This window comes from Ambystoma mexicanum, chromosome 5p, assembly GCF_040938575.1.
Source record: "Ambystoma mexicanum isolate Mex_15411 chromosome 5p, UKY_AmexF1_1, whole genome shotgun sequence".
Taxonomy (NCBI): domain Eukaryota; kingdom Metazoa; phylum Chordata; class Amphibia; order Caudata; family Ambystomatidae; genus Ambystoma; species Ambystoma mexicanum.
This window is the reverse complement of record NC_090930.1, coordinates 1,038,518,744-1,038,546,515: the sequence shown is the minus strand read 5'-3', so window position 1 is coordinate 1,038,546,515 and position 27,772 is coordinate 1,038,518,744. Positions and strand designations below refer to the sequence as shown.

The window sequence follows — 27,772 nt, the reverse complement described above, 5'->3', positions numbered from 1 at the left end:
GGAGTTGCGCTATTTTAGAGCTATGCCTCCGGGTCTGCCTCCCGGTTCCTTGGACGCTTTTCCGCAGTTCTCACACATTAATAGCCAGAGCTGAGGCCCGGGAAGGCCTGTTAGTACAACAGTCGTCTCCCTATTTCATGCACCAGACAATTCGAAGAGGCTACATTAAAAAAATTGCAGCCCCTAAAGCCGGTGCATGGTCGGAGTGGTGTCGCCTGATAAATAGTAGTCAGAGGATATTTATCAGTCATCTCCCTTAGTTCCGTGTTTAAAGAGAACATATTTATGTATGGAGCCCGCCGTAAAACGTTTTTGGAATACTGCGTTTAACCACCTCAATTTGTGGATTTAAACCCTACCATTAGCTCCTAGAGGCAAGCTGAGGGGGATTACGATGACATGTTACTTCTAAAATGTGGACATCATAAGCATAGATCTGTTCAGATGGGACTAGTTAGGAGCAGAGAATGATGCAACATCGTCTGTGTTTCTTCATTTAGAGAACTAGTCAAATAACACCCCAGGGGCTGTGTCTTGGCCAATGAAGTTTCTTGGTATGTGGGCAATGACTGATAGTATTCAGGCCTGGACGGGCCTATAGGGCAATATGCCCATGGCCGAACCCAAAACACAAAATGCTGGTGTGGGCCAGTTTTGTTGGTCAAAGTGGGCCACTTTTTAGGACATTTCTGGCCTGTTCGAGTTAATTCACTCAGCGGCTAGTAGTTTGGACCTGTGTTGCTGAATAAATATTCTTTAACGTTTACTGAGATTTTACTGAAGACATTTTTTTCATGGATTTTTAACCAAAAAAATCCCAGAATGTTTTATTTTTTTAACTTGGGGGGGTCCTCCCTCCCAAACCCCTCCTTGCCCTATGTTTTTAACCACAACCCAACTCCCACCCACACGTTTTAAGCTCTTAACCCCACATATATTATTTTCAAAATCAGTGTTTTTCGATGGATTTGTTTCGGTTAAAAAATTCATTGAAAAACCAGTTTCGGTAAATTGACTGGATACTTTTCTTTATAATGCACAAATAGCATCACACGTTATCAAAAAACTTCCCCTTGGTTACCATTCAAACAGTTTCACAAAAGGAATGAATAACTATTTGCAAATGTGGGACACTTTTTTTTGGTGCCCGAGACAATTTTATGGCCCTTTCTGACCCTGACAGTATTGTGCCCTGTGGTCGAAGTGGAGAAAAGGGGTACTCTGGCTGCATGCAAAAACGACGGCTTGGGATAGGGGAGAGGCCCAATAGGGCTTGACCTTTTGTTTGCACTCAGGATTGGCTCTTGTTGCATTGGGGCTTGACTAGAGAATTCCTGGAATAAAAAAGTGGCACTAAAATCACCCTCGACTGAAATATCCAAACAATATATTAATAAATAGAAATCTTTGTCCGACCGTGCAAGCAAATTAAATAACTTCCTATGTCACACACGGATCACTTTAGAGCACTTTTGTTAGTGTTATCATTGAGTCATCATTTATACTAAAACACATAATTACAAACATAGCTTAAACACATTGTGATTGGCATTAAATTAGAACTGAAAAAGGATCTAAACATTGTCAGTGATAAAAGTTAAATGTTGCTACATGTATAGTGCAGGGGTCAATCCATTGCAGGTGCCGCTTTAATATTAATTGTAGCATCCTTTTGTCTAAATAAATGTGCTATTAATAAATGGCAAGATACATTGAGCAAAATTCAATACTTTGGGCAAGCACATACCCATAGCATGCATTAGCTGCCAGTAATGATCTGGCTGCAGTCACCTCAATTGAATACAATGAACTGAAGTCAAACTCATTTAAAAGTAAAGCCCAGGAGCATAGTAGGGTGCTCCTTATGTCATCCAGTCATCTGGCAACCGTAGTCCTTTGTGAAATGGTTCTCTGCTCTGTAACCTCTTTGGTCCTTTGCTCCCTAGTGAGTCACTCTCCTCTGGTCCATCACCCCTCTGGTCCTTCTCTTCTCCGGCCCTTTGCAGCTCTCTTCTATCACCGTGGTGAGTCACCAGCAAAAACAAAAAAAGCCAGACGCTTTCTTTTTCTGTGTGCTGTTGCTGCTTAAAGTGCAATTTGAAAACTCCAAATTCTCATGCTTACATGGTGTGTCCATGTATTCAAATGTGGCATTGATTGGAGAAAGACATGGTAACAATAACCACGTTAAACGCATTCTACCTCCTATACTAACTCACAACACATCTCACAACTCCTCCACTGAAAAAACACTGTTAACACCTTGGAATGCACACCACCAGAATGTGCACTACATTTTCATAATTGCCATACTAACCCACCATAGATATAGCACGATAACCTGACAGCATTAAATCCTTATAGAAACTTGTTAAGCCACTAGAATATCAGTATAGCTTTATCTTCCATATCCTATACTTGACGTCACAGAATGCAAACTAATGCAATCCCCTATTTTAACCTCTTTAACATGCAGACTAAAAGAACTTCAGTAACTTTATCAAATTCATCAAACTCTATTAGGTGTGTTGATTTTTTTGTCACAAACATCAAGATCGTCGTTCTGCATGACATAAAGGAAATTATTGTTCACATGTCAAGCTACAAGACATCATGGATATAAAGACATCCTTAAAAGGGGGCTCTATTCTGTTACTCACTTTAACTGCCTATCAGCATTAGAAGGGCTCTGCCAATAACAAAATAGAAATGAATGTGTGTGAGACCGTCAAGGTTCTGGCTGCAACCCCAGTATCACCTGTGTGCGTGTGTCACAGCCTGGCCAGGACTTTGGAAATGAGCAGTGCTGGTTCATCGGAGTCGAAACAATTCTGAATTTGGCTTGTGAGAAAGAAAATGCACCCAGGGTGCTTTTTGCCAGACTCTGAACTAAAGGTATACACTTTAAACGTAAATCTAACTAGTAATTGCGCCACAGTTCTGAGCAACCTGAGGCGCAAGGCACACCACCTGTTTTTTTTCTATTAACTTACTGGAGAGCTGATGGTGGCACATCTTCTGTCTCATGGAGGTAACCGACCTTTATCCTCTGGATGAAATTCACCCTTGATGGAACTAGAAAGAGGGTTTTTATTTGTAAAGGAGCCCTCTTTCAGTTGTCATGTGGACATGTCCATCTTCTTAGTTTGGGCTGTTAGGTATCACTTGCGACACCTATAAGCCGAAACTGTTGCATTAGAGTGCATATAAGGAGGAACGGCAAATGAGGAGGGGCACACAGCCTGTAGGTGTTGTTTGGTTATGTGCCCATCCATTGACTGCCCATGGCCATGCTAATCCCTATGGCCATTCCCACCCAGTTCCTGCCCCTCCACACCCAAAACACCTCCTCCTGGGAACTCTTTCAAATCAAGCCTTAGCATCAAAATTTTCACTCAAAGTGCCTGCAGGTGTTTTTCTTTAAGTCTTCTGAGAGTTAATTACTTAATTGGAGTTGTAAACCCGCTACTGGTGTAATAATAAGTCTTACCAGATCCGACTTCAGCTACTCGATTTATAGGCACTCTGCGTGTCCTAGTGTGACAAATCAATTTCTGGTGCACCAGTGGTCCAGGGATGAAAATCAGTTTCTAAACCATCAATCAGCCCCACACATCTAGTACACCAGAATCGATCTGAACAAATTGGAAACACAAACTGTAAACCTTCTTCTCCATTTTGGTAACGTGGACGGAACTGCAGTCTTATCGCCTAAAGGTTGTGGATCGTTGGTTAGTTGCAACACAGCGAGAATATACTTATTAACTAATGTTAAAAGGGACTGTACAGTCAAGGTTGTATAAAAAATACCTACTTTAATTATATCACAACAGACAGTTCTAGAAACACTATGAAATAAAACCCACCCTGTAAAGGAATGAAGAGGACAGTCAGTTTCAAAGAAGGAAAAGCGATGCACTCTGGATAGTGCCAGGAGGATAGTCTTTATGGTTAATAACCACAACAGGTTTAGGTTACTTGGCTTCAGCACAAAGGGAGCAATGGGACTTAATTTCTTTCATGGGGCCTTCTGGGCAGGACTAGGGGGGATAGAAACACAATGTACCTTGTGCAGTAGGTGTTCTTGGTGCTTGACAGGGTCGAATCAGCTTCAGGAGGTTTTGCAGGCTTCTGGGACAGAGTTCAAGACGGGAGACAGCTGCGGGTATCAGGCGGCAAGACGGTTTGGCATGTGAAGCTGGTCAATAGGGCTGCAGGCTGGCCTACACAGCAGCTAAGGGTCAGGAATCTTCTCAGTGCTGATCAACTGTTCTGAAGCACTGGTTGAGACGTCTCGAATGTCTTGAAGCAACTGCGCTTGACAACGGTCAGCGTTGCAGTCGGTTGCAGCTCGAGTAATTCGACTGGCTTCAAAATGGCCTTTAAGGCAGATGTCGGTAGATGCTCGTCGAGGCACTTCTCCCAGCTTCTTCAATGGGCTTGTGTCATCCTTTAAGGCGGATGGACAAAAGCTGCAGAGTGTGTTTTAGGCAGCTGCCTTGTCCTTGGTTTTGGGTTTAGGGACCTTCTGGCACTTCCCACCTAGGAAGCTTGCCGCAGAGCCTAGCAGAGCATGCTGTGTGCCGGCTGGGTACCGGTTCTGGAGTGGCTGGAGGGTCCTCTGCATTCAGTATCTCACTCTGTTCCCTGGGAGATGTTTTGGGGAGGTCTTGGCCTTCTTTCACTGGCGGGAGATGTAAGGCAGACTGTACCTTCAGCCCTTGTCCAATGAGGAGTTCTTCTTTGTTACTTCAAGTGAAGTTTTCAGATGATCTGCCAAAAGAGGGGCTCAGCCCTCTTTTAAAGGCAAATGGACCACAGGGATTGTTGTAGGCTAAGCCTACCTTAATTAACCAATCCTCGGTCCCAGCAAACAATTCCCTGTATGTGTGAAGTCATAATCAAAGCGCTTTGCAACAGAAAAGGTAAAGGGGTTAAAACATGTAATACTAAGTCCCACCCATCTTCCTGTCTGTTGTGGATCAAAGGGTCTCTCTGGTTAATGGAGCTCTTGTTGGTTCCTGATTAAAGCGGCAAGTCTCCCTTGAAGCTACGGTGAGACCAGACTCTCTGGCTCCTGCAAACCACATTCTCGTATCTTACGAATGGAGTCCCCCTTCATGTTGGACTACTGTAAACACACAGACCCAGACATGACAGCTCATTGTCAATTGATGCTGAGGGTGGGAGCTGGATTCAGGTTGACCCAGTTGCATATGAAAAGTTGTTGGGGTTTCCTTTGTTATCCTCTGCAGCCAGGCCCCATGTGTGCCTTTTTGAAGTGCACTCTATTAGTATGTTAACTATGTTAATCGCTGCCACCACATGCAGGACCCAAGAAAAGAGCAGGGCGGATCCATGGAGCATTGGTTAGTTAATGAGGCTGGCCATGCCAGGGGGAAGGTCTGTTCCTCCCCCTTCTGGAGATGCAGCATTTACTCCTGTCGTATCCCAACTAAATAAGAGAGGGGGAACTGCGACTGTAGGCTGTGTCCACCCAGAATACACAGGTTTATGCATACGTCATACTGTGAGCATAGTAAAATGAGTGTGAATTGGCCCAACACATTTTCCGGAGGTCGATCTACCATCATTCAATTTCATATACAATTTCAAAAAAGCCCAGGTGAGCGCAAACCCACTGTGAGGATGGTCGGATTCCTCACACCTATACCTTGTGTATAAGTATTAGGTATTTGCCACAAACTGCTATTAGATGCACAGGTATTTGCCCTATTTTACACCTGTTACCATCAATGACCCGTTAATACTGCTACAGTTATACCTGGCAAATGCCTTTCCCATGTCTACACAAAAGCCCAAACGTTTGGCATTACCAATGCTTCTTTTATTATTGAAAATATTTTCACGATGAACATCCAGGGCATTAAGTGGGCTGGAGCTCAGCCCTGGTACTGTAAACTGACCTCAAGCCTGGGCTCTACATGGATTCCCTAATCTGATTTCCCCTGTAAATCAATGAAAGGAGGATGCATGAGAATACTTCCCCCCTCCGCGCCCATTCAAAGTCACTGTCCCCATGTTTACAATTCCATCCTTTTCAGACATTTAGACTTACATTTGTGTGGTACCCAGTGACAATGCCCCAACCTCAAACCCCTTCATCCACCCCTTTTATCCCTCAACCCCTCTCTTACTAAATATCTTTCCACCTTACACTTCACTCACTCCCTTCAGACAACCCACTAGGTCTAGTGTACGTAACAGGTTCATACCATATTCATCTTCTATCAACAAGCACTCACCTAAATGATTCTTCACAACACAGGGGCTGCCCTTACAGCTAAGCTGTGCTCGTACATACCCATCACAAAGAACACAGTGTTGCATATAGGCACACAGGTAATGGATCCTTCGGACCTGCACCGATCAACACTACAGGCTGTCTGCACCTGCCTTTCTCGCTAGTCAACTAAAACCTCCCACATGCCTTTCTTACAGAGCAAGACATAGCAAGGCCAACATTATTGGCTAAAGGGTGCTATATAAGATCACGTACCTTACCTTATAACATACATTGCATGATTTTTGTAACCTATTACATTGAAATCTTGCCATTAAATAAAATGAATAAATGCACAAGAACTGAAGGACTGGAACCAGGATTGCCATTCTTGTGACCACTGATTCATTCTGTTAAACAGACCGTTTTACCGCTTTTCATACCAGGTGTAAAGTCACTCGTATGTTAGAGCACAGTGGAGTAGCAGGGGTTGCTGCAGTCTGGGGGCCCCACTACCTCAGGTCTAAAATCAGTGTGTGGTCTGGGCTAGGGCCGACTGCAGCTTGTTCTGCCTCCTACTCCCCTGAGCCACCTCAGACAGTGTGAGGAATTCGACCAATAGCACGGGAGAGTATGCTCGCCTGGGCTTTTTTTAATTTTTTTTATAATGAAAAGGAATGATGGGAGACTAACCTCCGAAGACTGTGGAAGGCCATTCCACACACAGTCCATCTGCTTCCCGCACAAAATGTATAGTCACATGTACTCTGGGAAGAAATAGCCTACATGCCCCATATTTCCCTGTCATATTCAACTGGAATGTGACAGCCCCAGGTACATCAACGCAGCTCAAGGAGGGGTAAGGCACACTTTCCTCTAGCATGGGCAGCCTAATTTAAATATCAATGGCCCCATGGATCTGCTTTCCTTTGTTCACCAGCTGTTGGCAGTGCATACTAATGAGAGATAGTTGAAGCAAGCCTGAACGGGCTTGGTTGCCGGAATAGACAACAGGAAATGCAGGGCTAACACCCCTTTGGTATGGAGTGTGTCAACTTGAAGATAGTTCCCACCCCTCTGTATGAAAGGCAGTGAAATCCATGTCTGGGTCCACTATTTACTGTAGGCAAACCCCTGCAGAGCGGACCCCTTTCAGAGGGGAGAAGTATGTGGTTTGGGGGAGACAGGAAGTCTGATCCCAGCACACACTTCAAGGGAACCCTGCACTTTAATCAAGAGTCACAGAGGGCTCAGTTAACCAGAGAGACAGTTTTATCTACAACAGACAAGTGGGATCGGTGGGACTTAGATATATCTTCTCACCCCTTGTCTGTACTGTTGCAGAGCACTCTGGTCCTGGCCTCATGCATAACAGACGATTGCTGGTGAACCCAGGATTGGTTCATTAAGGTGGGTTTGGCCTGCACCAATCACTGGGGCCCATTTGGTTTTAAAAGAGTGCTGAATCCCTCACTTAGCAGATCATCTGAAGACTTCGAAAGGCGTAAGAAGGACGACTCATTTGGACCCGCGCTAAAGGTACAGTCTACCTTACATCTTCCGCCAGTGAAGGAAGGCCGGAGTTCCAAGAGGGAAGCAATATCCCTCCCCTAAACATCTCCCAGGGAACAGAGGGAGATACCGGACTCAGAGGACCCGTCCAGCAGCTCTAGAACCACTACCCAGCTAGCACACAGCATGCCCTGCTAGGTTCTGCCAGCAAGATTCCTGGGTGTGAAGTGTCAGAGAATATCTGAACTAAGTATAAGGACGTTGCTTGCAAACACTCTCCTCAGCTTTGGGCCATCTGCCTTCAAAGGACACTAGCCCTGGGAAGAAGCTAGGAGGAGTGCCACACAAGCATCAACCCGCGTCCATCTTTTAAGGACATTTTCGAGACAGTCGAGTCCTCGAACCGCATCAAACTGCACTGCTGACTGTTGTCACGCCGCTGTCATCAGAGCCATCTCAGATGCCTCGAAAAGCATTTCAGATCCGCCAACCAGCACAGAGACAACAATTCTTGCCCCTGAGTCACCACGCTGGACAACCTGAAGACGTCCATCCAGCCCCACTTGCCGAACTGCCTGCCGCCTGGTACCCGCAGCTGTCTTCCACCACTAACTCTGTCTCAAGCGCTGCAAAGCACCCTATAAACGGCTCAATGCTGTCGAACATAAAGAACTTCTTCAGCACCAGGGACATTGTGGTTCTGCCCACCTGGTGCTTCTTTGAAGGGCCCTAGAGACAACCCATTGCCCCTTTGGAGTTGAAACCAAATAACCTAGAATAGTAAGACTAATTACTTTACTCACTACCCTCCTGTCAGTATCCAGACTGCATCCCTTTCCTTCATGAAACTGTCTGTTCCTTTACAGGGTGGGTTATATTTTGTAGTGTGCTACAACCGTCTGTTGTTGTAATAATAAAGTAGATATTTGTATACAACCTTGACTGGACAGTCCCTTTTATCATTGGTTAATAACTGTATTTTCACTATGTTTTTATGTATATTGGTCCTAACCGAAACCCTAACCCTAATCTAACCCTTAATCTAACCCAAGCCCCAACCCTAACTCCTAACCCTAATCCAATATAACACATTCCGATGGATTCATCGAATTATAGACAATGAAATGGTCATTCAATGGAATGGAATTTCGATGCTTCTAATACGATGTATTGGTGTTAGATGCAATAGCATTCGAAGCATTGACCGGATACCGCACAGAGGCAATCCCCCAACAAAAGAAGAGGCTTGCATGCAGTGAAGAGATCGCGTGGAAACAAAGTCCAAACGTCTGTCTGCTATAACTCGGCAAGCGTGTGATGCTCTCCTATGCTTTACTTTATCCCGATCCTGAACGCCACGCCCAATGTTCAGCACGTGTCACGTAAATTATACGCCCAGGGGCTTTCCTCTGATTTGACTCTTACGCCCTGTTTCCGCATGTGCGGAGTCACTCTGTTTCGGCTGGCCACGCGAGTAAAACGGAAGACCGATGCTCCGGCCTACCAGCCAATTTACCTGCCTACAACTGCCCCGAGCTGCCTCCTACGAGCCATATTCTGCTGCCAGCCCACTCTGTGTGCCTGCTGCCCACGTGCCCTTCATTTTTGTGCCTGCTCATCAGCCATTGCCCGTGATCCTGTCGCTGTGACCACCTCTGCTGATCCTAAAGACTACCGACTGCCATACCACCGCTCCACAGCCCAACCCCAGGACCACCTTGCCCACCCACACCTGCCTCGGGGGTTGCCATGTCTGACACAGCACCATCTGAGGCAAGTGGCAACCCCCCGGCAGCGAGGCAGAGGTCTGTCAGCTTCTCAGCCAGGGAGGTTGGCATCCTGGAGGAGCAAGTCCTGGGGCATTATGATGCCCTCTTCCCCGGACCATCGCAAGTCGGCAATTAAGGACAGAAGAAGATCTGGGCGGACATAATGGGTGCCATCAACATGTAGGGGGTGGCACCCCGTGACTACCATCATGTCCACAAGTGCTGGAAAACTTTAAGTCCAGGACCCTCAACAAGGCCCGGCGCCTCCTCAAGCCCGATGATCATCGAGTGGGGCGCCGGGGCCGGTTGACCACCGATGAGATGAGGGTCCTGGAGCGCTTCAACCCAGCGCTGTACGCGCAGGTCTTGGAGTTGGTGCTCCGCCTGGAGTCGACAGGTAAGTGTTCATGTGTTCTTGTCCACCATGGTGCATGTTCATGTTGACGTGTGGCTGGAGTGTGCACCTTGGCCTTATGTCTGGCATGCCTCCTGTACAGATATCTGTGGCTGTCCGGACATTTGGTCGAAAGACATTCCATCGAAAGACATTTGGTCGAGGTGATTTGGTCGAAAACCAAATGGTCGAATTTTTTTTATTTATATATATATATTTTTTAGGTTGTAGTTTAGGGAAAAAAGGGTTTTTTTAGAAAAAAAAGGGGGTTGGTGGGGACCCCCCCCCCCAAAAAAAAAAAGTGAAAATACAAACAAAAAAAATTCGACCATTTGGTTTTCAACCAAATGGTTTCGACCAAATGTCCTGTCGACGAATTTTTTTCGACGAAATGTCTGGCATAACCCTGACAGTGCTGCATGTGAGTCCATTCAAGCGTGTGCCACATCAATGGTGTCTGTTTTGCAATGCATGATGCGCACCGGCGTGTAACAATGCGCACATGTTTGCATACCTGTGTCTGGACTGGGGCATGTGAGAGGTGTGACACATGGGTGCTTATGTCAACATCCTGGACATGCATGGTGTACATGTGCATGTGTCTGAGTAGTGAGTGTGTGACTGGCCAACACTCCGAGATGTATGTTACTTGAACTCTTGATTTGTGATTGCCTCACGCTGCCAATTTGCCCTCGAGTGCACTGTGACGTGATAGCTCCATGGCCTGCTTCATGACTGTCAGGTGATGTGTGTGAATGGGACGTGTATGACCCATGATGCGTGTAAGCTGGAGCCACAATTCGGAGGTGCTGCCAGTGCCTTGTCCAAGGATGTGAATGTCTGTTGTGAATGAGACACATGATTGTGCATGTGTGTGAATAGGACTTCCCTGTGTGTAGTGGACGCTGATGATGCTTTTGACCTCTGACAGTGCCACAGATGTACATTAGCATTGTGACAAACACACGTGTTCAGTACCCTGATGTTTGTATTCTATGTTTCCCTGTCCACAGAGCCGATGGGAGAAGAGGGCGGAGAAAGCACTGTGGAGCACGGCATTAGGGATGCCTCCACCAGAAGTAGACGCAAGGCCCAGTCTGCCTCCCAGGTACTGTCATCTTCCGGGAGCGAGGAGACTGGTGCAGCGTCCAAGTCAACGGCCGCAGCTGCTGAGGGTACATCCAAGAGGGTGAAAGTTCTGGACTCCTCCTCAGCAGTGGGAGGGACAGGTGAGCCCACACAGGGGCAAGACACTGCAGAAGACAGTGGGGAGGCATCAGGTTGGCGAGGATGGGAGAGGAGGAGGAGGCCACATCAGCCCAGCCCATGCACCCCGGCAGAGGTGATGACGTAGGTGTGACTGGTGCAGTCCAGGGTCAGGGGCCGGAGGCAGCGCAGGTCACAGAGGAGGGGCCTGTGCCTAATCCTGTCCCTGGTACTGCGACTGCACCAGTATGCACCTGCGGGCATGCCCCAGGCTGGACCCATCCGCAGGTGGCGGATGTTTCCACCCAGACGGAAACACCAATGTATGCGGATGTCGCCATTCGGTACAGGGTGGAACCTGTGCCAGCTGGTATCACGAGGCGGGCAGACTCAATCCTTGATGATGCGCAGGCTTCCAATCGGGGACTTGCACATCATCACGAGGAGATCTGCCGTCTCGTGAACTGGCTAGCACATTTCCTGGTATCGCAATGGGTGCATGGGCTGGCCACTTTTGTGACCCCCTCCTCACCTTCCTCCTCTGTGCGCCAGTCGTCCTCCCTGCCGTCTTCCGGCCCAGATACCACCAGGGCCCCCTGTGTACCTGTCACAACCCCGGCAGCCAGTCTGTTGGAGACCACATCCCTGCAAGGATCGGGAGTCGGAGCAGGATCAGCAGAGGTGGTCACCACGGAGATCGATCCTGCCACAGGACATGTTGCAATGGTGGAAGAGCAGGCACCAAGCAGCAGGACACATCCACGACAGCCCCGGGGGTCTTCATCATCCCAGAGGCTGTCCCGGAGGCGCAGGCACCGGGCTATTCGGCGTCAGCAGTCTTCATAGTAGGAGGTGAAAGGACTCAGGGCTTCCAATGGAGGGGAGGCATGTATCGGGCATGAGGCACACGTGGTCCTTTCAACAAGGATGTCTTCCGTGTTGGAGCAATTTGGCCAGTAGATCGGAGCAGAGCAGCAGCGGGCAGAAGGGGCACGACTCACCATGGCCAGGGTGGAGAATACCCTGCATCGGGCAGAGAGGCGGGGCGAGTTACTCGAGGAGTCTTGCAGGGAGTTTGAGAGGAGCACATTGGAGTCCCTGCAAGCCCTTGAGGGGAGAACACAGGCCTGCCTATTGGAAATCGACGGAGAGTTCGATAATGCCCTTGCCGAGACCTTGGGGGGAAATGGTGAGTCAGAGGACTAGCCCGCTGGCATTGTACATAGTTCTTTAGGAGTAGGTTTCATTTGTTTTTTCCAGAGTTCCATGACTTTGCTCCACATTTTGTATATAGTTCTTTTTGGATGGTTTGGTTGCAGAGTTGATACATGTTTTGGGACCATGGACCCTGGATGATTGTATATAGTTGACTTTTTCTTTGACAAGTTTATTTTGCACCATGAAGGAATGGTTTTATTGTAATTTGTGTTTTTATTTGGACATACATTAATGGACATGGACCACTTTTTGGATTTTTTCATTTTTCCATACCATTTATTCCGTTTTCACTTTCCTTTGTTTTTTTATTTGATTCATGCAGGTTTTATTTCTTTTTTGTCATTGGTGTGACTTTCATGCATGTTTTATAATATATTTTTTATCCGTTGAAATCAAAGTGGTATCTGGTCTCAATGGTTTAGTGCATTTTCACTCTTCCTTGACTTTGTTGCATGCCCCTGCTGTTGACCAATGTTGTACATGTGTGTGCACACATGCATGCATGTGTGATTTTAGGATTTCCATGATATGGGGCATGTACTGGGGAGCATGACCAATGGATGGGTGTTGAGGTGCACCGGGGTGTGCAGCGTGTGGTGACATTTTTGGTTGACATGTGCTGCATGATTGTATGTTGGTCCAATGTGTTTTGAGGTGGGGGGTGTCCCATGAGGTGGGGCCTGCCTGCAGGTTGCCGTCACTGGTGATGTGGGGGGACATGAGGCAGGGCCTGCCTGCAGGTTGCCGTCACAGGTGGGGGGTGTCCAATGAGACGGGGCCTGCCTGCGGGGTATGGTCATGGGGTTGGGTGGGCTCTTGTGTTGTGGGCTGCCTGTGGGGTATGGTCACGGGTTTTGGGGGGGCCCTTGTGTGGGCTGCCTGTGGGGTATGGTCACGGGTCTTGGGGGGGGGCCCTTGTGGTGTGGGCTGCCTGCGGGGTATCGTCACAGGTGTGGGGGGGGCCCATGTGGTGTGGGATGCCTGTGCGGTATGGTCATGGGTGATGGGGGGGCCCATGTGGTGTGAGCTACCTGCGGGGTATGGTCACAGGTGTTGGGGGGCCCATGTGGTGTGGGCTGCCTGCGGGGTATGGTCACGGGTGATGGGGGGGCCCAAGTGGTGTGGGCTGCCTGAGGGGTATGGTCACGGGTGTTGGGGTGGCCCATGTGGTGTGGGATGACTGTGTGGTGTGTTCGCAGCTGATGGCTTCACGCGCAAGCCTTTCCACGTGATTTGGCTGGTGCGACCGGGGTACACGGTTACGCTGGGGTGCGGCAGGGGTACACGCTGGCCTTTCCACACGATTTGGCTGGTGCGACTAGGGTGCGCAGTTACACTGGGGTGTGGCAGGGGTACGCGCTGGCCTTTCCACGCAATTTGGCTGGTGCAACCAGGGTACACGATTACGCTGGGGTGTGGCAGGGGTACACGTTCGTATTTCCACATGATTTGGCTGGTGCGACCGGGGTGCGCACAGATTTTTCACACAAGGGGGCGGGGGTCTGTGTGCTGGCCCATGGATGGCACGGGGCCTTGCGCAATATTGGGCATTTCACTGACTTTTCCCTGCGCACGGGGGCGTGTTGGGGGCGTTACTGGCGCTGCTTGGTGTTCATTGCGTCACGGCTACTGATGCCTCAGGAAATCCATGAATACGCATGCCGCACAATAGCTCCTTATCAGCGCGCAGCGCTTGCGCTACTTCTGCGCTGGATTCTATGAATTGAGCGCAAAGTGTCTTTGTAGAAGCCTTATATTTGACTAGTTAATTGAATTTTATGTGATAAATATTTAATTTTTCAGAAAACGGATAAAATGATAGGTGAGAAATGAATTGAAAAATGTGGAATGGTACCAGAACCATAATGTTCATAAGATATATTTGTACAACTTGCACCAAGTATACTACTATACCCAGATTACACTTTGTAAGATAGTAAAAATAAGACAGGTTTTAGATATGAACTTGGCAGTCTATGTTTTGCTCGTGTGAAATATTTAATTGGGAGTGAAGGTTAATAAAACGATGTTTAAGAATGAAATTGGTGTTTAGATAGAGTACATCTTGATCCATACCCTTGTTCTCTTGCGAGATTAAACCCCTGGTAGGAATTTGTATTTGTATTTTGTTTATTTGTATAGCACGCCTGGCCCAAAGGCTTCTGGGCACATATCTTAGGTTACAGTGGCATAATAACATAAAGGCAACATATCTTAGGTTACAATGACATCATATACATCAAACAACAGTGACAATATACAGATAGAACATGCAGTTAAGTTACTTACAGGATATTTACGTTGTATTTACATTCAGGTTGCTTGCCGAGCAAGCAATGACAATGATAAGGATCGTTTCGAGGAGGATTAGGGCAGATGTGGAAGGTGAGAGATTTGGGAGTCTTGAGCAAACAACCAAGCTTTGACCTTGCTCTTAAAAGAGTGGAAGGATGGTCGCGATCTGAGTGGGTTGGGCAGAGAGTTCCGCAGTTTAGCGGCAAGGACCGGGAAGCTAACCCTGCCAGATTTCTGCAGTTTGAACTTGGGTAAGCAGAGACAATGAACCTGTGCAGCTCTCTGCGGGCAGCTAGAAGTGTGATGAAGGAATCGGCTTGCCATGTAGATGGGGGCCAGGTTGGCCAGACATTTATGCGTTAGGGCAAGCGTTTTGAGGGAGACTCTCTGGGCTACTGAGAGCCAGTGTAGGCTGCGTCTGGCGTCAGACATGTGCTGATTCTTAGGGATATTTAAAGCTGCCCTGATAGCATTGTTTTAGGTGACCTGAAGCTTGCTTAGGTTGCGTTGGCTGGTCCCTAGATAACAATAGTCGAGATTCGACATAATCAAGGTTCTGGCCAGTGTAGTGCAATTGGCTGTAAAAACGAAGGGATGGCAAGCTGTGATAAGTTTGCAGGTGTAGGCGGGTGCTGAAACTACAGCATTGGTTTGTCTGGAGAGCGATAGGGTAGAATCGAGATAGATGCCTAGGGTTTTAATGTCGTTGGATACCTTGATGCCACCTTGATGCCATCTGGTAACTGCTTTCTCTTTATAGCTACAAGGATAATGGGGCTAGTGATAACCCACACATAGAATATAAGTAATCCAAGTTTGGAAAAGTTATGGAAACAGAAATGACTAACCCAAAGGTATTTGCAGAGACTATAACATGAACACAGGATAAGAAATAGATGTGTGAGATTAATTGGAACCTCTTTTCACAAAACGTGGGAGCTAGTCAGGGTGTAGGTTAACATGTGGCATCACTCAGAGTACTTTAGGTGGGAAGAATGCAGATATAGGTTTAGATTAAAAATAAATAATTCCCATTTTCTTTTTTATTTGATCTCATTGCTAATTAGCTGAAAATGTATGCAAACTAAACTGTACTGTCAATAAAAAGAATATTAAACAAGGAGTTACCTTTACCGGAAGCATAGCAGGTATTCCTGCAGTCTTGCTGTACTATATTTTCAGAGGATTTCTTTAAATCTGAGACATTCTCCATTCCCTGTAACAATTATAGCTCAATGAGGCCCCAAGTGGTCTAGGGATTGTATTACGAGGGCTGTGATATGGATGCCATACAAGAAGCTGCTAGAATTAGAAGAGTAAACTTTTTTCTTCTCTCTTCCTCCATAGGACTTTCTCCAAGGGGACTGCAGCAAAGCATATGCTAAGCTAGGCTGGAAAGCAAAAGTCACCTTTGATGTGAGTACTATACTGAGTACTATACTGAGAAAAACACTGCTATTCACACTGTCTGTGGTCCATGCCTACCTACCCAGTAAATGCAAAACTGTGTGCAAATGGTGTGTGTGACGTGAGCCTGAGGCCTTACATTTCGTACCCTGTTGGCATTTGGGATTGTTTTCAAGAATGCATAAATGTTCTACAATCATGAGATTCTTGTAGCAGATTGTGACAAAGTCTCCTGCCTGCTTACATCAGTGGATGGTGGAGTCGTCAAGGGGGCGATCTGCCATCACAAGTGATGGGATGCTGGGCTAAGGGGTGGCATGTGGAGGATCCCCTCATTAGTCCCACCAGGCCATCACAACTAAAGATGCGTCAGCCCATGTAAGGCCGTCGAGGAGAGACTGTTCCATGGAGCCAGCAGTACCTGCATGCTGAGCTGTCCTTACGCAGGTACAGAAACCACTCATTACTATCCCCAGACAAAGGGAGGGACATGATCTAGGACTAGGCATCCCAGAGGCGGTCAGATAATCCTCACACAAAGGCTCCACACTAATACACTTGATAACGGATAGGAGGGGCAGGTCCACCCAGAGAGCAAGGCTGCGGTGTGACAACCAGAGAAAGGACTGCCCAGCAGAATTGTCTAGCCAGCTGCAAGGCCCGCCTCAGTACTGAGCACAATCCTCAAAAGTAGGACACACAAGACAGTCCTTATAGCAGCTACAAGGAAGATGGTCGTAGGAACTACAAGATCAGAGACAGGATTCTTGAAGCTGCATTCTAGCAGACACTAGGGACCCACCCAGGCCTAGAGAACTATGACTCCCACGTTCCCTTTGCCAAGCCCGTACCACTGTGTTCCCTGAGTCCAGAAAGAAACTGGAAGGCAGTGCCACTGTTTGGCAAGCAGAAAGAGGACCACCCCAGTGGAGGGACGAGCTAATCCCCACACCAGAGAGCTGTAAGCCATCTCCAGGGTCAGATCCCAACAGCAAAGCCCATCCTATATACCACACCTGAGTCCCCTTACACCAGAGGGCCTGGAAGACGGGGACAAAGCCATATAAAAACCTATGCACTCAGACAGTAAAATCTCATCCAGAGTGAGATGGAGAGGTGGACGGGAGAAGGTGAAGATGGAGCTGAAGAATAAGGGGGAGATAGGAGACTGGCAAGAGCCCCGGGTGCCTGGGGAGAGCAGGAGACAGGAGGATGGTTAAGAGGCCAGATGGCTGGGATAAGAAGACTGGCAAAAACAGACCCTGAACTTGGGGAGTTGAGATCAGAGAGCGGGAGAAGAAAGACCCAGGGAATTAGGTAAGAAGAGTCTCAGAAGGTGGGAGTGATAGTAAAGAACTAGAGAACTCTGACTGACATACAAGGTGATCAAAGGGGTGAAGAATGTAGGAAGGAGCATAGATGATTGGAAAATACTGATGAGGAGTGGGTAAAAATAGAACCGGAGTTAGGGACAAGAAAAGCTGAGTTAGTGGAAGAGTTGTTGAAAGGTGCACACGAGGTGAAAGAGGAGGTGATAGAAAGAAATGAAGGGGGGAACTGTAGGTAATACCAAGAAGATGCAGGAGCAGGTAGTAGAAGGAAATGAGGAGTTGAAGTAGAGGACCATTAAAGGATTAGTGGATGAGGTGGCATAGAGAGTGGAGTGGAAGATAGTTAGAGAAGGTGGGGGACCATAAGACCAAGAGGGGTACACCACTTCAGACAGACAACCTAGTGCAAGGCTTTGTGGGAGCAAGGCTTGACACAGGATACAGGGGAATGGAGAGAGATTGGGGCAGGTGGCTAGAGAAGTAGATCTCAGAGAGAGGAGGTGGCAGTGGAGGACATATCAAGAACACTTTCCCAACTTCAGGGCAGCCTCCTGTCTTCCTGTGGCTCCAGTTGGCACTCATGGCCCCACTTACACAGCACACCAAACAGACTCTAATCCAGAGATATGGCCGGGTGAAGACTCCATCCACATTGTGAAAGAAGGATTAACCGTGGCAAACAGTACAATGGCTCAGAGATATGAAAATATGAGTGGCGGATGAAAATTGGGTGCTACAACATCAAGTGAGAGAGTAGGAACAGGGGAACGTGGTAATGCACTAGAGGATACTCCTAAATGAACTTTCATCCTCCCCGGATGATAAACAACAATGAATTAGAACCCCCCACTCTCCCCAGCAAGTTGGAGGGGGAAATGTGGAGGAGACACTCTTCGTCCTCAGATCTACTTTCGATACCACACCGAGATGGAAAGCCCTAGGTTGGAAGGTTGGGCATAGGAGGAAAATGCTTGTTTTTGGCCCCATGTCAATTTTAAGCAATGGGAGACCTATTGGCATGCTGCACTGAGTTTGACACACCTGGAGCTATGGTCAACCTTAAAGGATATGACCAATCTCAGTGGGAGGAGTGGGTGGGACGGGAAACAGGGTGCAGGAACCCTTAAACCTGACAGAGTACGAAGGAGAAGACACCTGGGAAAATGCTGTGAAAGGATTAAAGAACCCCTTGTAGACCTGTGCAGAGAGGAATTCAATGTATGGTTCGAGAGGTCATAAAGCCTCAGGATTAAGGCTCACATTCGATTGATGTGCGGGGGAAAATTGGTCTCAGACATGCTATGAACTGGGAGAATGTTTTGTTTGAGCACTTTCTACTTCCCCAAGACACATTAGACCTCATTCTAAGGTTGCCGGGCTGAAAACGACGGTGCCGGTAAGCTTACCAGCACTGTTGTTTCTGGACCGGCAAAGTACAAGTCTGCGTGGAGGAGCCGCTGTGCCCGACAGGTCTGAGCCTTCTGGGTACAGCTGCCACAATAGGCAGACTTGTCACGGGAGCACCGGCACCATTGCTAACGGTGCGGGTGCTCCCATGTCCCCACTCTCATGTAGTTCCCTAGGGCTATATAGGAATGGGAATTTACAAATGTACCAGTGCCTGACTTCCCGGCCGCCGGACTTGGAATAGCCCGATGGCACCGGTTAGTCAGGCGCCGGTAAATTATTCTGAGTCTGGCGGCAACCCACCAGTAGCACCGGCAGGGCTACCGCCAGTAGCACCGGCAGGGTTACTGCCGGACCTGGAATGAGGCCCATTTTCTTGGAGTATAACTATTCTGACAACCATTTGTTGTTTTTGGTTGCTACTTGAGCACATTTATCAATAAACCCTGCGCCAAGTATATTCCCATGTCTGATATCTTTGTTAGTCAATATTCACCAAGTGACAAACGGTATCCATAGTGGGATTGAGAGGCTTAGACATGGTAGGTCCCCCAGTGACAGATTCCATCCATGTCAATTTGGGGAATGCCAACCCTAAGGTATCGCTTGAAAAGTGTTGGGAGCCATAAAAGCCATTCTCAGTCCTTCGCCCTCTGACATTCTGAGATACATGGACCCTATCCCAGGGCCATCTTGTGCAGACCAATCAGTCAAGAAGATGATTGGAGAGATGTGGGACGACTCCTGGGAGCCAAGAGATTGAACCATTCTGGATTCCAGGACTGCACTTTACCTGCTTGAATTCCAAAGCTTAGGTGCCCCTCAACCGCTAACTGCCAAGTTACATCAAGTGGCTGGGTATAGAAAGAAATTGATGGTGGAGAGTTAAGAGGCCCACTTGGCTGGGGGAATAAAGACCCCAAGGTGTTGGGGAAACAAGGGCTCAGAAGGTGGGAGTGATAGTAAAGAAGTATGGAACCCTAACAGCAACATACGAAAGGCACAAAGAGGTGCAGTTGCAAAGGAGCATAGATTGCTGGAAAATACTGATGAAAGGTGGATAAGAAAAGAACAAGAAATAGAGGAAAGGATCAGAATTAATGGAAGAGCTGTTGACAGAGGTTGAGGAGGTGACTTAGAAGGTGTTAGAAGAAAGTAAAGGGGAAATGCGTAACATCTGCGAGTGGCAGAAGTAGTGAAAGGAACAGAAGAGGTGAAGTGGAAGACTGTTAAAGTACTACAGGAGTAGGTGGTATAGAATGGTTTGGTGTGGAATATTGTGGAAGAGATGGTAGCAGACCCCAAGACCAAAAAGGGGACACCGAGGAAGACAGACAACTTAGTGGAAAGCTTTATGTGAGCTAAGCTAACGGCAAAGACCAGGGGGTTTGGAAGGTTTAGGGAAAGGCAGGTGTCTGGAGCAGCAGAACCCTGGCAGAGGGGGACATAGTGAGGGACATTGTGGGGCCCTTTCCCAGCTTCAGGACAGCCCCCTGTTCTGCTGCTACTTGATGGAATGCCTGCCACTCAAAGCCCCATTTACAGAATCTGTCAAACAGACTCCAATCTGGGGTTGGGGTGAGAGCTTTGTATCATGAAGGAAGTAATAACCATGGCAACCAGGGTGCACAAACCCTTGAACTTTTTGTGAAGGATTGGTATCTGGCAAGGGTGTAAAAGCCCCAGATTTAGATTGTTATTAAAAAATAAAAGCATAATGCCCTACCGCAACAGTCTCTGTACAAAGCTGTAGCACGTGCTCTCTTTTGTCACAGAGAAAGTTAAAAAATCACATGTGCCTTTTGACATCTGATGGAGCACCAGGCTCCTGCAGGCAGAGGTTGCATTATCTTTCGTATCTCTGATTTAAAATATGTTCACGTATCCATCAATTTTGGTGGCAGGGTAAACTAGAAGAAGCCATGCTGCTTTCAGTATGGTGACTGATTGAAACATATTACAGCCATATCAGATTAGAATCATACCACTGTCAGCCGTCTGAGCTCGGACTAGCTTTGAGAGGCTTTGTGGACTTGCTTAAATGAGGTTTGCTTTTGTCCTATCCCCTGTAACCTTTTACCTACAAAAGTGGGGTTTCCCACTCAATCTTTGATTCCCTTTTGGACCAGCAAAGACCTTTGGAAGAATTCATCTGGACCCAGTTGGGAAGCAAGTCTTTCCCAAAGCCCTCTGCCAAAGATTCTCTAAAGCAGATGAAAGCTATGCTCCCTATCCATCTCAAGGGCACATTGGGGTGACTTTGCTGAGGACCCGCCACCGTGCTAGCAAAACTCCCTATGCTGGAAGAACAGTGACTGAAAAAAACTCACCTTGTCCTGGTGCACTCTGCAGTGGGTCTCACAGCAGTGGAGCCAGGTCTCCTATTTTCATTACTTGAACCACTTTCAAGTGAATTCAAACCGTTTGACACTTTCGAACCACAAGGTCCAGCGGTGATGTATTTGGTACTCACCTTCAAATTGCTGCTTGCATCCTTCGAACTACCCTACATTGCATCAGCTGAGCCTATCACCTGTCAGGCTCGAGCACCAAAGCACAGTGCAAATGACCCAGTACCGTCACAGTTTTAAACCACTCATCAAACCACTAGGACTTTGCATGGAACATTGACACAAACTGCTGTCTCATTGGCCCAAATCAGCAGTACTCATTGTTTCAAACCATGCTAGATCATCAAATCGCACTTGGTGATCCATTGACCTGCATTGCTCAATGCCACCTTTGGACCAACAGGGAGCACTGTTCGAACCGGATTCTTGACATGGGATCAACGCGATTTGCCACCTTTGAACCCGGCTAAACCTGAAAAACCTGTTGAACCGCCTTTGTTACTGGTGGGAGCCCCTGTCCCATTGGTCCATTTTGGGGCCTTGGTGACTGATTACATCTTTTTTCCTGAAGAACATATCCTTTGAGGGAACATTGTTGCAATTCTTGACTTTTTCCTCTCTGCTAAAGTATCCAAAGTGCCTATACATACTTGTTCTGCATTTTCTGTCTTCTTTTACAGGAGTGGGTTTTTATAGTGTTCTAATAGTTGTATGACTGATTAATATATATACAATTTTAAAGGAACTTAATTGGACATTCTTTTATTTTGGACCTCTTGTGCTATTGCTGTGTATGGGTTGCTACTGTCTCACATTCACACCTCTTCTAAGTGTATAGACTTCACTTGGCCCAAGTTACTACAAAAGGCGAAAGGTATATCTCTTGCCTGTGCCTCTTTTACCTATAGGATTGAGATCACTGTTGGTTTGAAGCAGTGCGAGAGCTGGGTAGGCACTTTAGCCTCTACTCGTCCTTGTACTCCTGCAGGGCAGTCATCATTTTATCACACTCTGTACTGACAGCCAAGGAGAAGAGATGCCTAGAACTGTGGAGAAATAGTTTGGGAACCTCTGAAACATACAATGAGATGGACTCATAGAAGGGATCGGGAGACCCTAATGCCCAAAATAGGAAGCTCATTGGTAATTGATCTGATATGCTGTGAGAGACCTAGACCCGAACTTGCTAACACCTGTGACAACTTTTGTGTGAGTGCATTCTACTTCCCTCAGAGACGTTTTCTTTTGTCCAGTGGACCAAGAGTACTTCCCCATCATGGAAAATAATCATTCTGAAAACCTTCAGTTTGATTCAGATTTCACTGATTTGCTATTTTGTCTGCCATGTGTACTTGTTCATTAATCAAGCATGTGCTATGTATTTTCCAATGTCTAGCCTACTTGGCTATCAATGTCCACCACATTTATTTTATTTATTGAGCATGTATATGGCGCCTATACAGCAGAAAGTGTTTCCAGGCCTCACAAGACAAAGGAGGGTGGGGTGACATAGGAGAAAACAACAATAACGGTCCTACTAGGCCTTGTGAAATTGTGCAAGTGCAATATCAAGAAGTGCGGGGGAGGGGGAAGGTCAGGTAATGGGCTAGGAGCGGGCAGAAGGAGGAGGGAAAAAGTGCTAAAGTGCTGGGGTTGGGGGGACTGGGCAAGTGCTAAGAGGTGCCCAAGTGGGCTAGTGCTAGGGGATAGTAAGGGACAGGGTGATGGTGCGAAGGGGGGGGGCGGGCAACCTGGAAGGCTAAACAGGCAAGGGAGCCCATGGGCAACCACTGGGGTGGGGTGCAGAGGGAAAACTTGGGATAGCCCTGACCCCAGCAAAACTCTTAAGGGACACAGGCATCCAGTCATGATGGCAGGAGGAGACTAGCAGGGGAGAGGGAGGGAGAAGGAGGAGGAGAAAAGGAAGGTCTTGAGGAGCTTCCGGAACTTAAGAAGATCCAACTCAATACAGAGAGGGGCAAGGTCGCCATTCCAAAGGGAGGCTCCTGCCGAAGAGAGAGATCTACCTCCCACTCTCTGCTTGGAGAAATGTCTGATCCACAGTGAGCTGGAGCTAGAGGACCGGAGGACTCGAGCAGGGAGGCCTCCGGGGGAGAGAGTTGAATGTAGTGAGGTCCCAGGCTCCAGAAAGCCTTGTGGATGATGCAGAGGGTATTAAATGTAATCCTTGCAACCACAGGGAGCCTCTGCAAGGATTTTCGGGCTGGAGAGATGTGGTCCCTGGGCTAGAGGCCAAGGATATCTCTTGCAGTCCTATTCTGGATTAGTTGAAGAGGGTGGGGTAAGGAGACAGGCAGATTAAGGAAGAGGCTGTTGCAGTAATCAAGCTTTGAGAGAACCAGAGCTCTAGGGACATTGGGTTTCTCGGGAAGGTGAGGAAAGGGATACGGCTGGTGAGGAGGTGAAGATGAAAGTGGGCCTTCTTGACAAAGCCAGTGATATGAGGTGAGAAGGAGAGAGAGGTGTTGAATATGACACCCACGTTTTTTGCCTCACACGAAGGGTGCAGGGAGGGTGCCCAAGGAGGGCGGCCAAAGTATGGCCAGAGTATAGGCGGGAAGGAGGGAGTAGGGGTCATGACACACATTTATAGATTCTGGATTATTATACCCCTTATTGGAGTTGTGTGAAACGATAAAATGTGACTTCCCCTTCAATTAAAAAAAAGTACGGAAAATAACTTCATGAAATACATCAAGTTGCAGCTTTTAGCCACAAGAGCCTGAAGGAGGAAAAGTGCAAAATATGCATTTTCATACCTTTTTTCCTGTAATATATTTACATCATTGGATTCAGTGATGATTTACTTTTGTTATGAAGTGGTGTTCAATCCTAATTAACTTTTATAACATTACAACTTTTTTTTACTTCTAAAAAATGTATATACCTCGCAGGAAAAAAAGGTTGGGCGTAAGTATTAAAAAAATGCCCGAATATGTTTTGCATTGTAGTAAGGTTAAGATTGTTTGCAAAATAACCATCTTTTTTTAATACATATCCTTTTTTGGAACATGCTGACGCAAATGACATTTTTAAGTTTAAGGACATTTTACAACAATGTTTGAACAGCTCTGGGGCTGCACCCTTCTTCCCCAGGTAGTAGGTAGATGCTTGGGCGGTTAACAGGGGGGGGCCAACGCCTCTTACAGGAGGAGGACAGGCTGTTTACGAACCTTTTACTAGCTTCAGCTTTTAGGGGGTTGCCCCACAAAAATGTGTTTACCAAAATGGGTTGCAGGGCCTTGATATATGATATGATATGATGTGGCTTTTAGAAGGCGCCTGTACACAAGTGTTCAGATGCATAAAATGTTCAGATACAACTGCTATCGTGTTTTATGTTTGCACTCTTGGAAGACAGAAGCAGCTTCAATGGGGGTCAACTCAACTTACTTGATCTACAAATGGATGCATTTCTCCAGAAAACCTTGGATGGATATGTACTTTTGAGGTAAAGCTTGGTCAACTAGGTTATAGTCTTTTCTGCCTCCCTCAGCAGTGGCTAGAAATTCCTTATCAACCAGGGGTAGAAGTCAAGCAGACCATTCTTTTGCCAAACCCGACATCAGCTAACTCTTACCCTCTTCTCTCACTATCGCCACTGAAAGCCTCACTATGCAAATCTAAGCCTTTAAAGTGGATTAAGGGATGCACATGCGGGCAACTGCATTCCTTTTTTGTTTTCTGCCTAGGAGGACAGTGTTTTTGTTAGGAGATGCACAGGGCACCCTAGGTAAATTTGGGGGCTTTATATGCCATTAGCACCCTGGGAGGGGGTGCTGACCAATCAGGATGTTCGGAACGCAGGCTGTATTCTATAGTACAAGCCTGTGTTCCGAGCAGCCTGGGTGTTGCTGGCCTGCGGCCCCTCCCTTTCTGCTCCTCCTTCCTTTCCTCCCCTCCCTCTCCCCCTCACCTCTTAGCACCCCTGTAGTTACCTAAGCTGGTGGTAAGAGTGTATTTTTTTAACAATAATCCTAACTTTTCTGTGTGGCCCGGTGCCATGCCATGGTTCCCGTAGTCCGTTGTCAATATTCAAGAAGTCAGTCATTAACACTGGAAACAGACTGTGAACCACGGATGCTGCGCCAGGCTGCCCCACTGTTTTTTTTTAAAGACACCATTAGCACCTGTGTAGGGAAATACATAGGTGCTAATGGCGATATGCCCCTCAGCGCGGGCCAACCCTGTCAGTAACAGCACCGCCACCCTCAATAAGGGACCCTTGCTTCCTTTGGGCCCTTAACTTGGGCGGCAGACTGTTAGCGAAAGGGTCGGCCCACCACCGAGGGGCATATTGCCTCAATGTAAAGGGACAGGAAAGCACATACAGCAGGAAGGCACACAAGAAGGACAAACAGACAAGATAAGTACGAGCATTGGAACAGGAAGAAAAGGCAGACACTGATGGTGAACAACAAGGGATGGGAAATATCCACTGGACAAACAATGAGGAATCCGACTGGAGGACAGGCTTGAGACTGGCCACAGTTATAGGGGAAGCTCAATGCCTCTGTGAAGGTTACTCGAACATATGCACACCTGCAAGCCCATGGGAGCGGGGTGGCTGGAGCGGCTTCTGCATTAAGCATAACAAACAAGGCTACACAAGAAGTGTACTTACAGGAGACAAGTCTATATGGGTCCAGCCCGAACATACAGTAGATGCCATCCATGGAAACATGACAAACGAAAGGGCAGTGATTGCTTTCCAGGGAATGGAAGCAATCCCTGTACAAAGGAATACACAGAGGAACAGGTGCAAACACCATCGAACATGTTTTGGACATTAAGAGCCCAAAAGGGAAACAACAATTCACAACAGGAAAGCAGGAACTAGGAATGCAGAAAACTGTACCACAAAACTGGTACAAGGTAACTGAATCAAGGTAACTGAATCTAGGTAACAAAAGCAGGTTAGTAAACTGGACTGTAAACACACAAACTATTCAAGACAAGACTGTTGAACACGGGACTTAAACTAAGGGAAAAGATTCACACAGAAGAAAGGATAACTGAGTCTTTTTAAGCAGGATAAAACTTGAATCTAAATAGAACTAAAAGAGCAAGGGAATGACAGAGCAGGGAGCAGAGAAGGAATTTGAATGGCAACAGTGTAAGTAACCTAGGATAAAAACTGCAGGGACATGGCACAATAAGCAGGGTTTGGGTGTGGCAGGAAATCATCACAGGCAACAAGGGTTAATTGCTGTATTTGCTGTTACCCCCACTCCTGCCATTAACGAGCATAGACAGCTGGGACCAGCAGCCTGCACCCAGAAGCAGCTGCTCCACCTTCAAACACCTTTTCAATAGTGAAGTTGGATTTGCGATGGAGAAAAGTAGGAGCTGAACAGAGTACCCCGGCGCTACACAATAGCTTGACCACTTCTCACGGGTCGGTCATGGGCCATCTGAACACAAGACTTGCTCACCAAATAAGTAACGAGCGGTATCCTCATGTGATAACCAAGTTTTTTGAACACCAGTGCTGTACCCTTTTCTGCATTCATCAGCAGGCACATCGAATAATTTGATATGCACCGGCCAAACAGCATGACAAGATTGCTGTAAACCCCATGAAGCATATAGAGATGTTCTCATACATCACACCACAAGTAGGCGCATCAGGAATTGTACTTCCTAACCAATATTTACATGATTGCAAAAGGTCAACATATATAAAAAAAATCCCCCTGAGGAATGTTCTCATTTAAAAACAACAGAAACATGTTGGGGTAGAAGAAGCAGCAGTATTTTGTTCCTTGTGCTGCGCAATACATTTTTTGCATTTGATAACTGGCATTTAGATATATGTTTAGGTTATGTCACTTATTGTGGTGAGGTGATGGGAAATTTTAAATTATTTAGTTGAAGTTGATGTTTTATGTAGTGTATTTGATTCTGTTAATACGCGGTGCATTTGTCACAGTGTATTTATTGTCTACACTATTGTATTTGTTCTTGGTATTGTATTAGTGCATTCAATAGCTAGATTGAGAGCGGCACCACATTTGTGGAGACTTCTGTGAGTTTTTTTATTTGATTTTCCATTTTTCTATGTAATAGAAATACACATTGTTTTTAAATAAAATTGATGATTTTTATATGAAATAATAAAGAAAAACATATTTTTGTCTAATTGGCTATGCATTTATGTAGTAACTTTTGCTGTGGTCATTTTCTTCTGGTGTCCACCTCTAGAGGGAATACGTTTTTGTACACATGATATGATACCGGGGAAATCCCCTCCTGATCCGGGTCCCTCCATTTTGTGGTTTCAAAAGCTAATTGCTGCACGGCCACAACACAAAGGGAAGAAGCAAACACATTGGCAGCAGGCAGAGGTTGTAGGACTAAGATTGCAAGGCAGGGTTGGAGGAAGTGGAGCAAGGCAGCAGAGGAACAGGAACAGGGAAGATGGATGGAAATGGATCGCAGCTGCTGAGGTTCAGAATTCAAAGCAAGAACAGGGAGTTTGAGGGCATGGCAGCCTATAAACAGTGCTAGCAGGGGGGAAAGCCAGGATGGAGCTGTATGATTGGGCTGCACACAAGCAGTCACATGTGTGGTTAATGGGAATCCCTGGCATGGACTTTGGGAGAGGATCTAGTGCT

The 27,772-nt window shown here is 46.9% G+C and overlaps 1 protein-coding gene across 2 annotated transcripts in view; it reads left to right on the top strand.

Moving 5' to 3' along the window:
• The window catches only part of GMDS (GDP-mannose 4,6-dehydratase), a 3,238,640-nt gene that overhangs the window by 3,193,874 nt on the left and 16,994 nt on the right, over positions 1–27,772 (top strand). For both annotated transcript variants that reach the window (XM_069613525.1, XM_069613524.1), the window contains exon 10: positions 15,986–16,054. In XM_069613525.1, the coding sequence (XP_069469626.1) occupies positions 15,986–16,054 (69 nt within the window). The remainder of the gene's footprint in view (positions 1–15,985; positions 16,055–27,772) is intronic.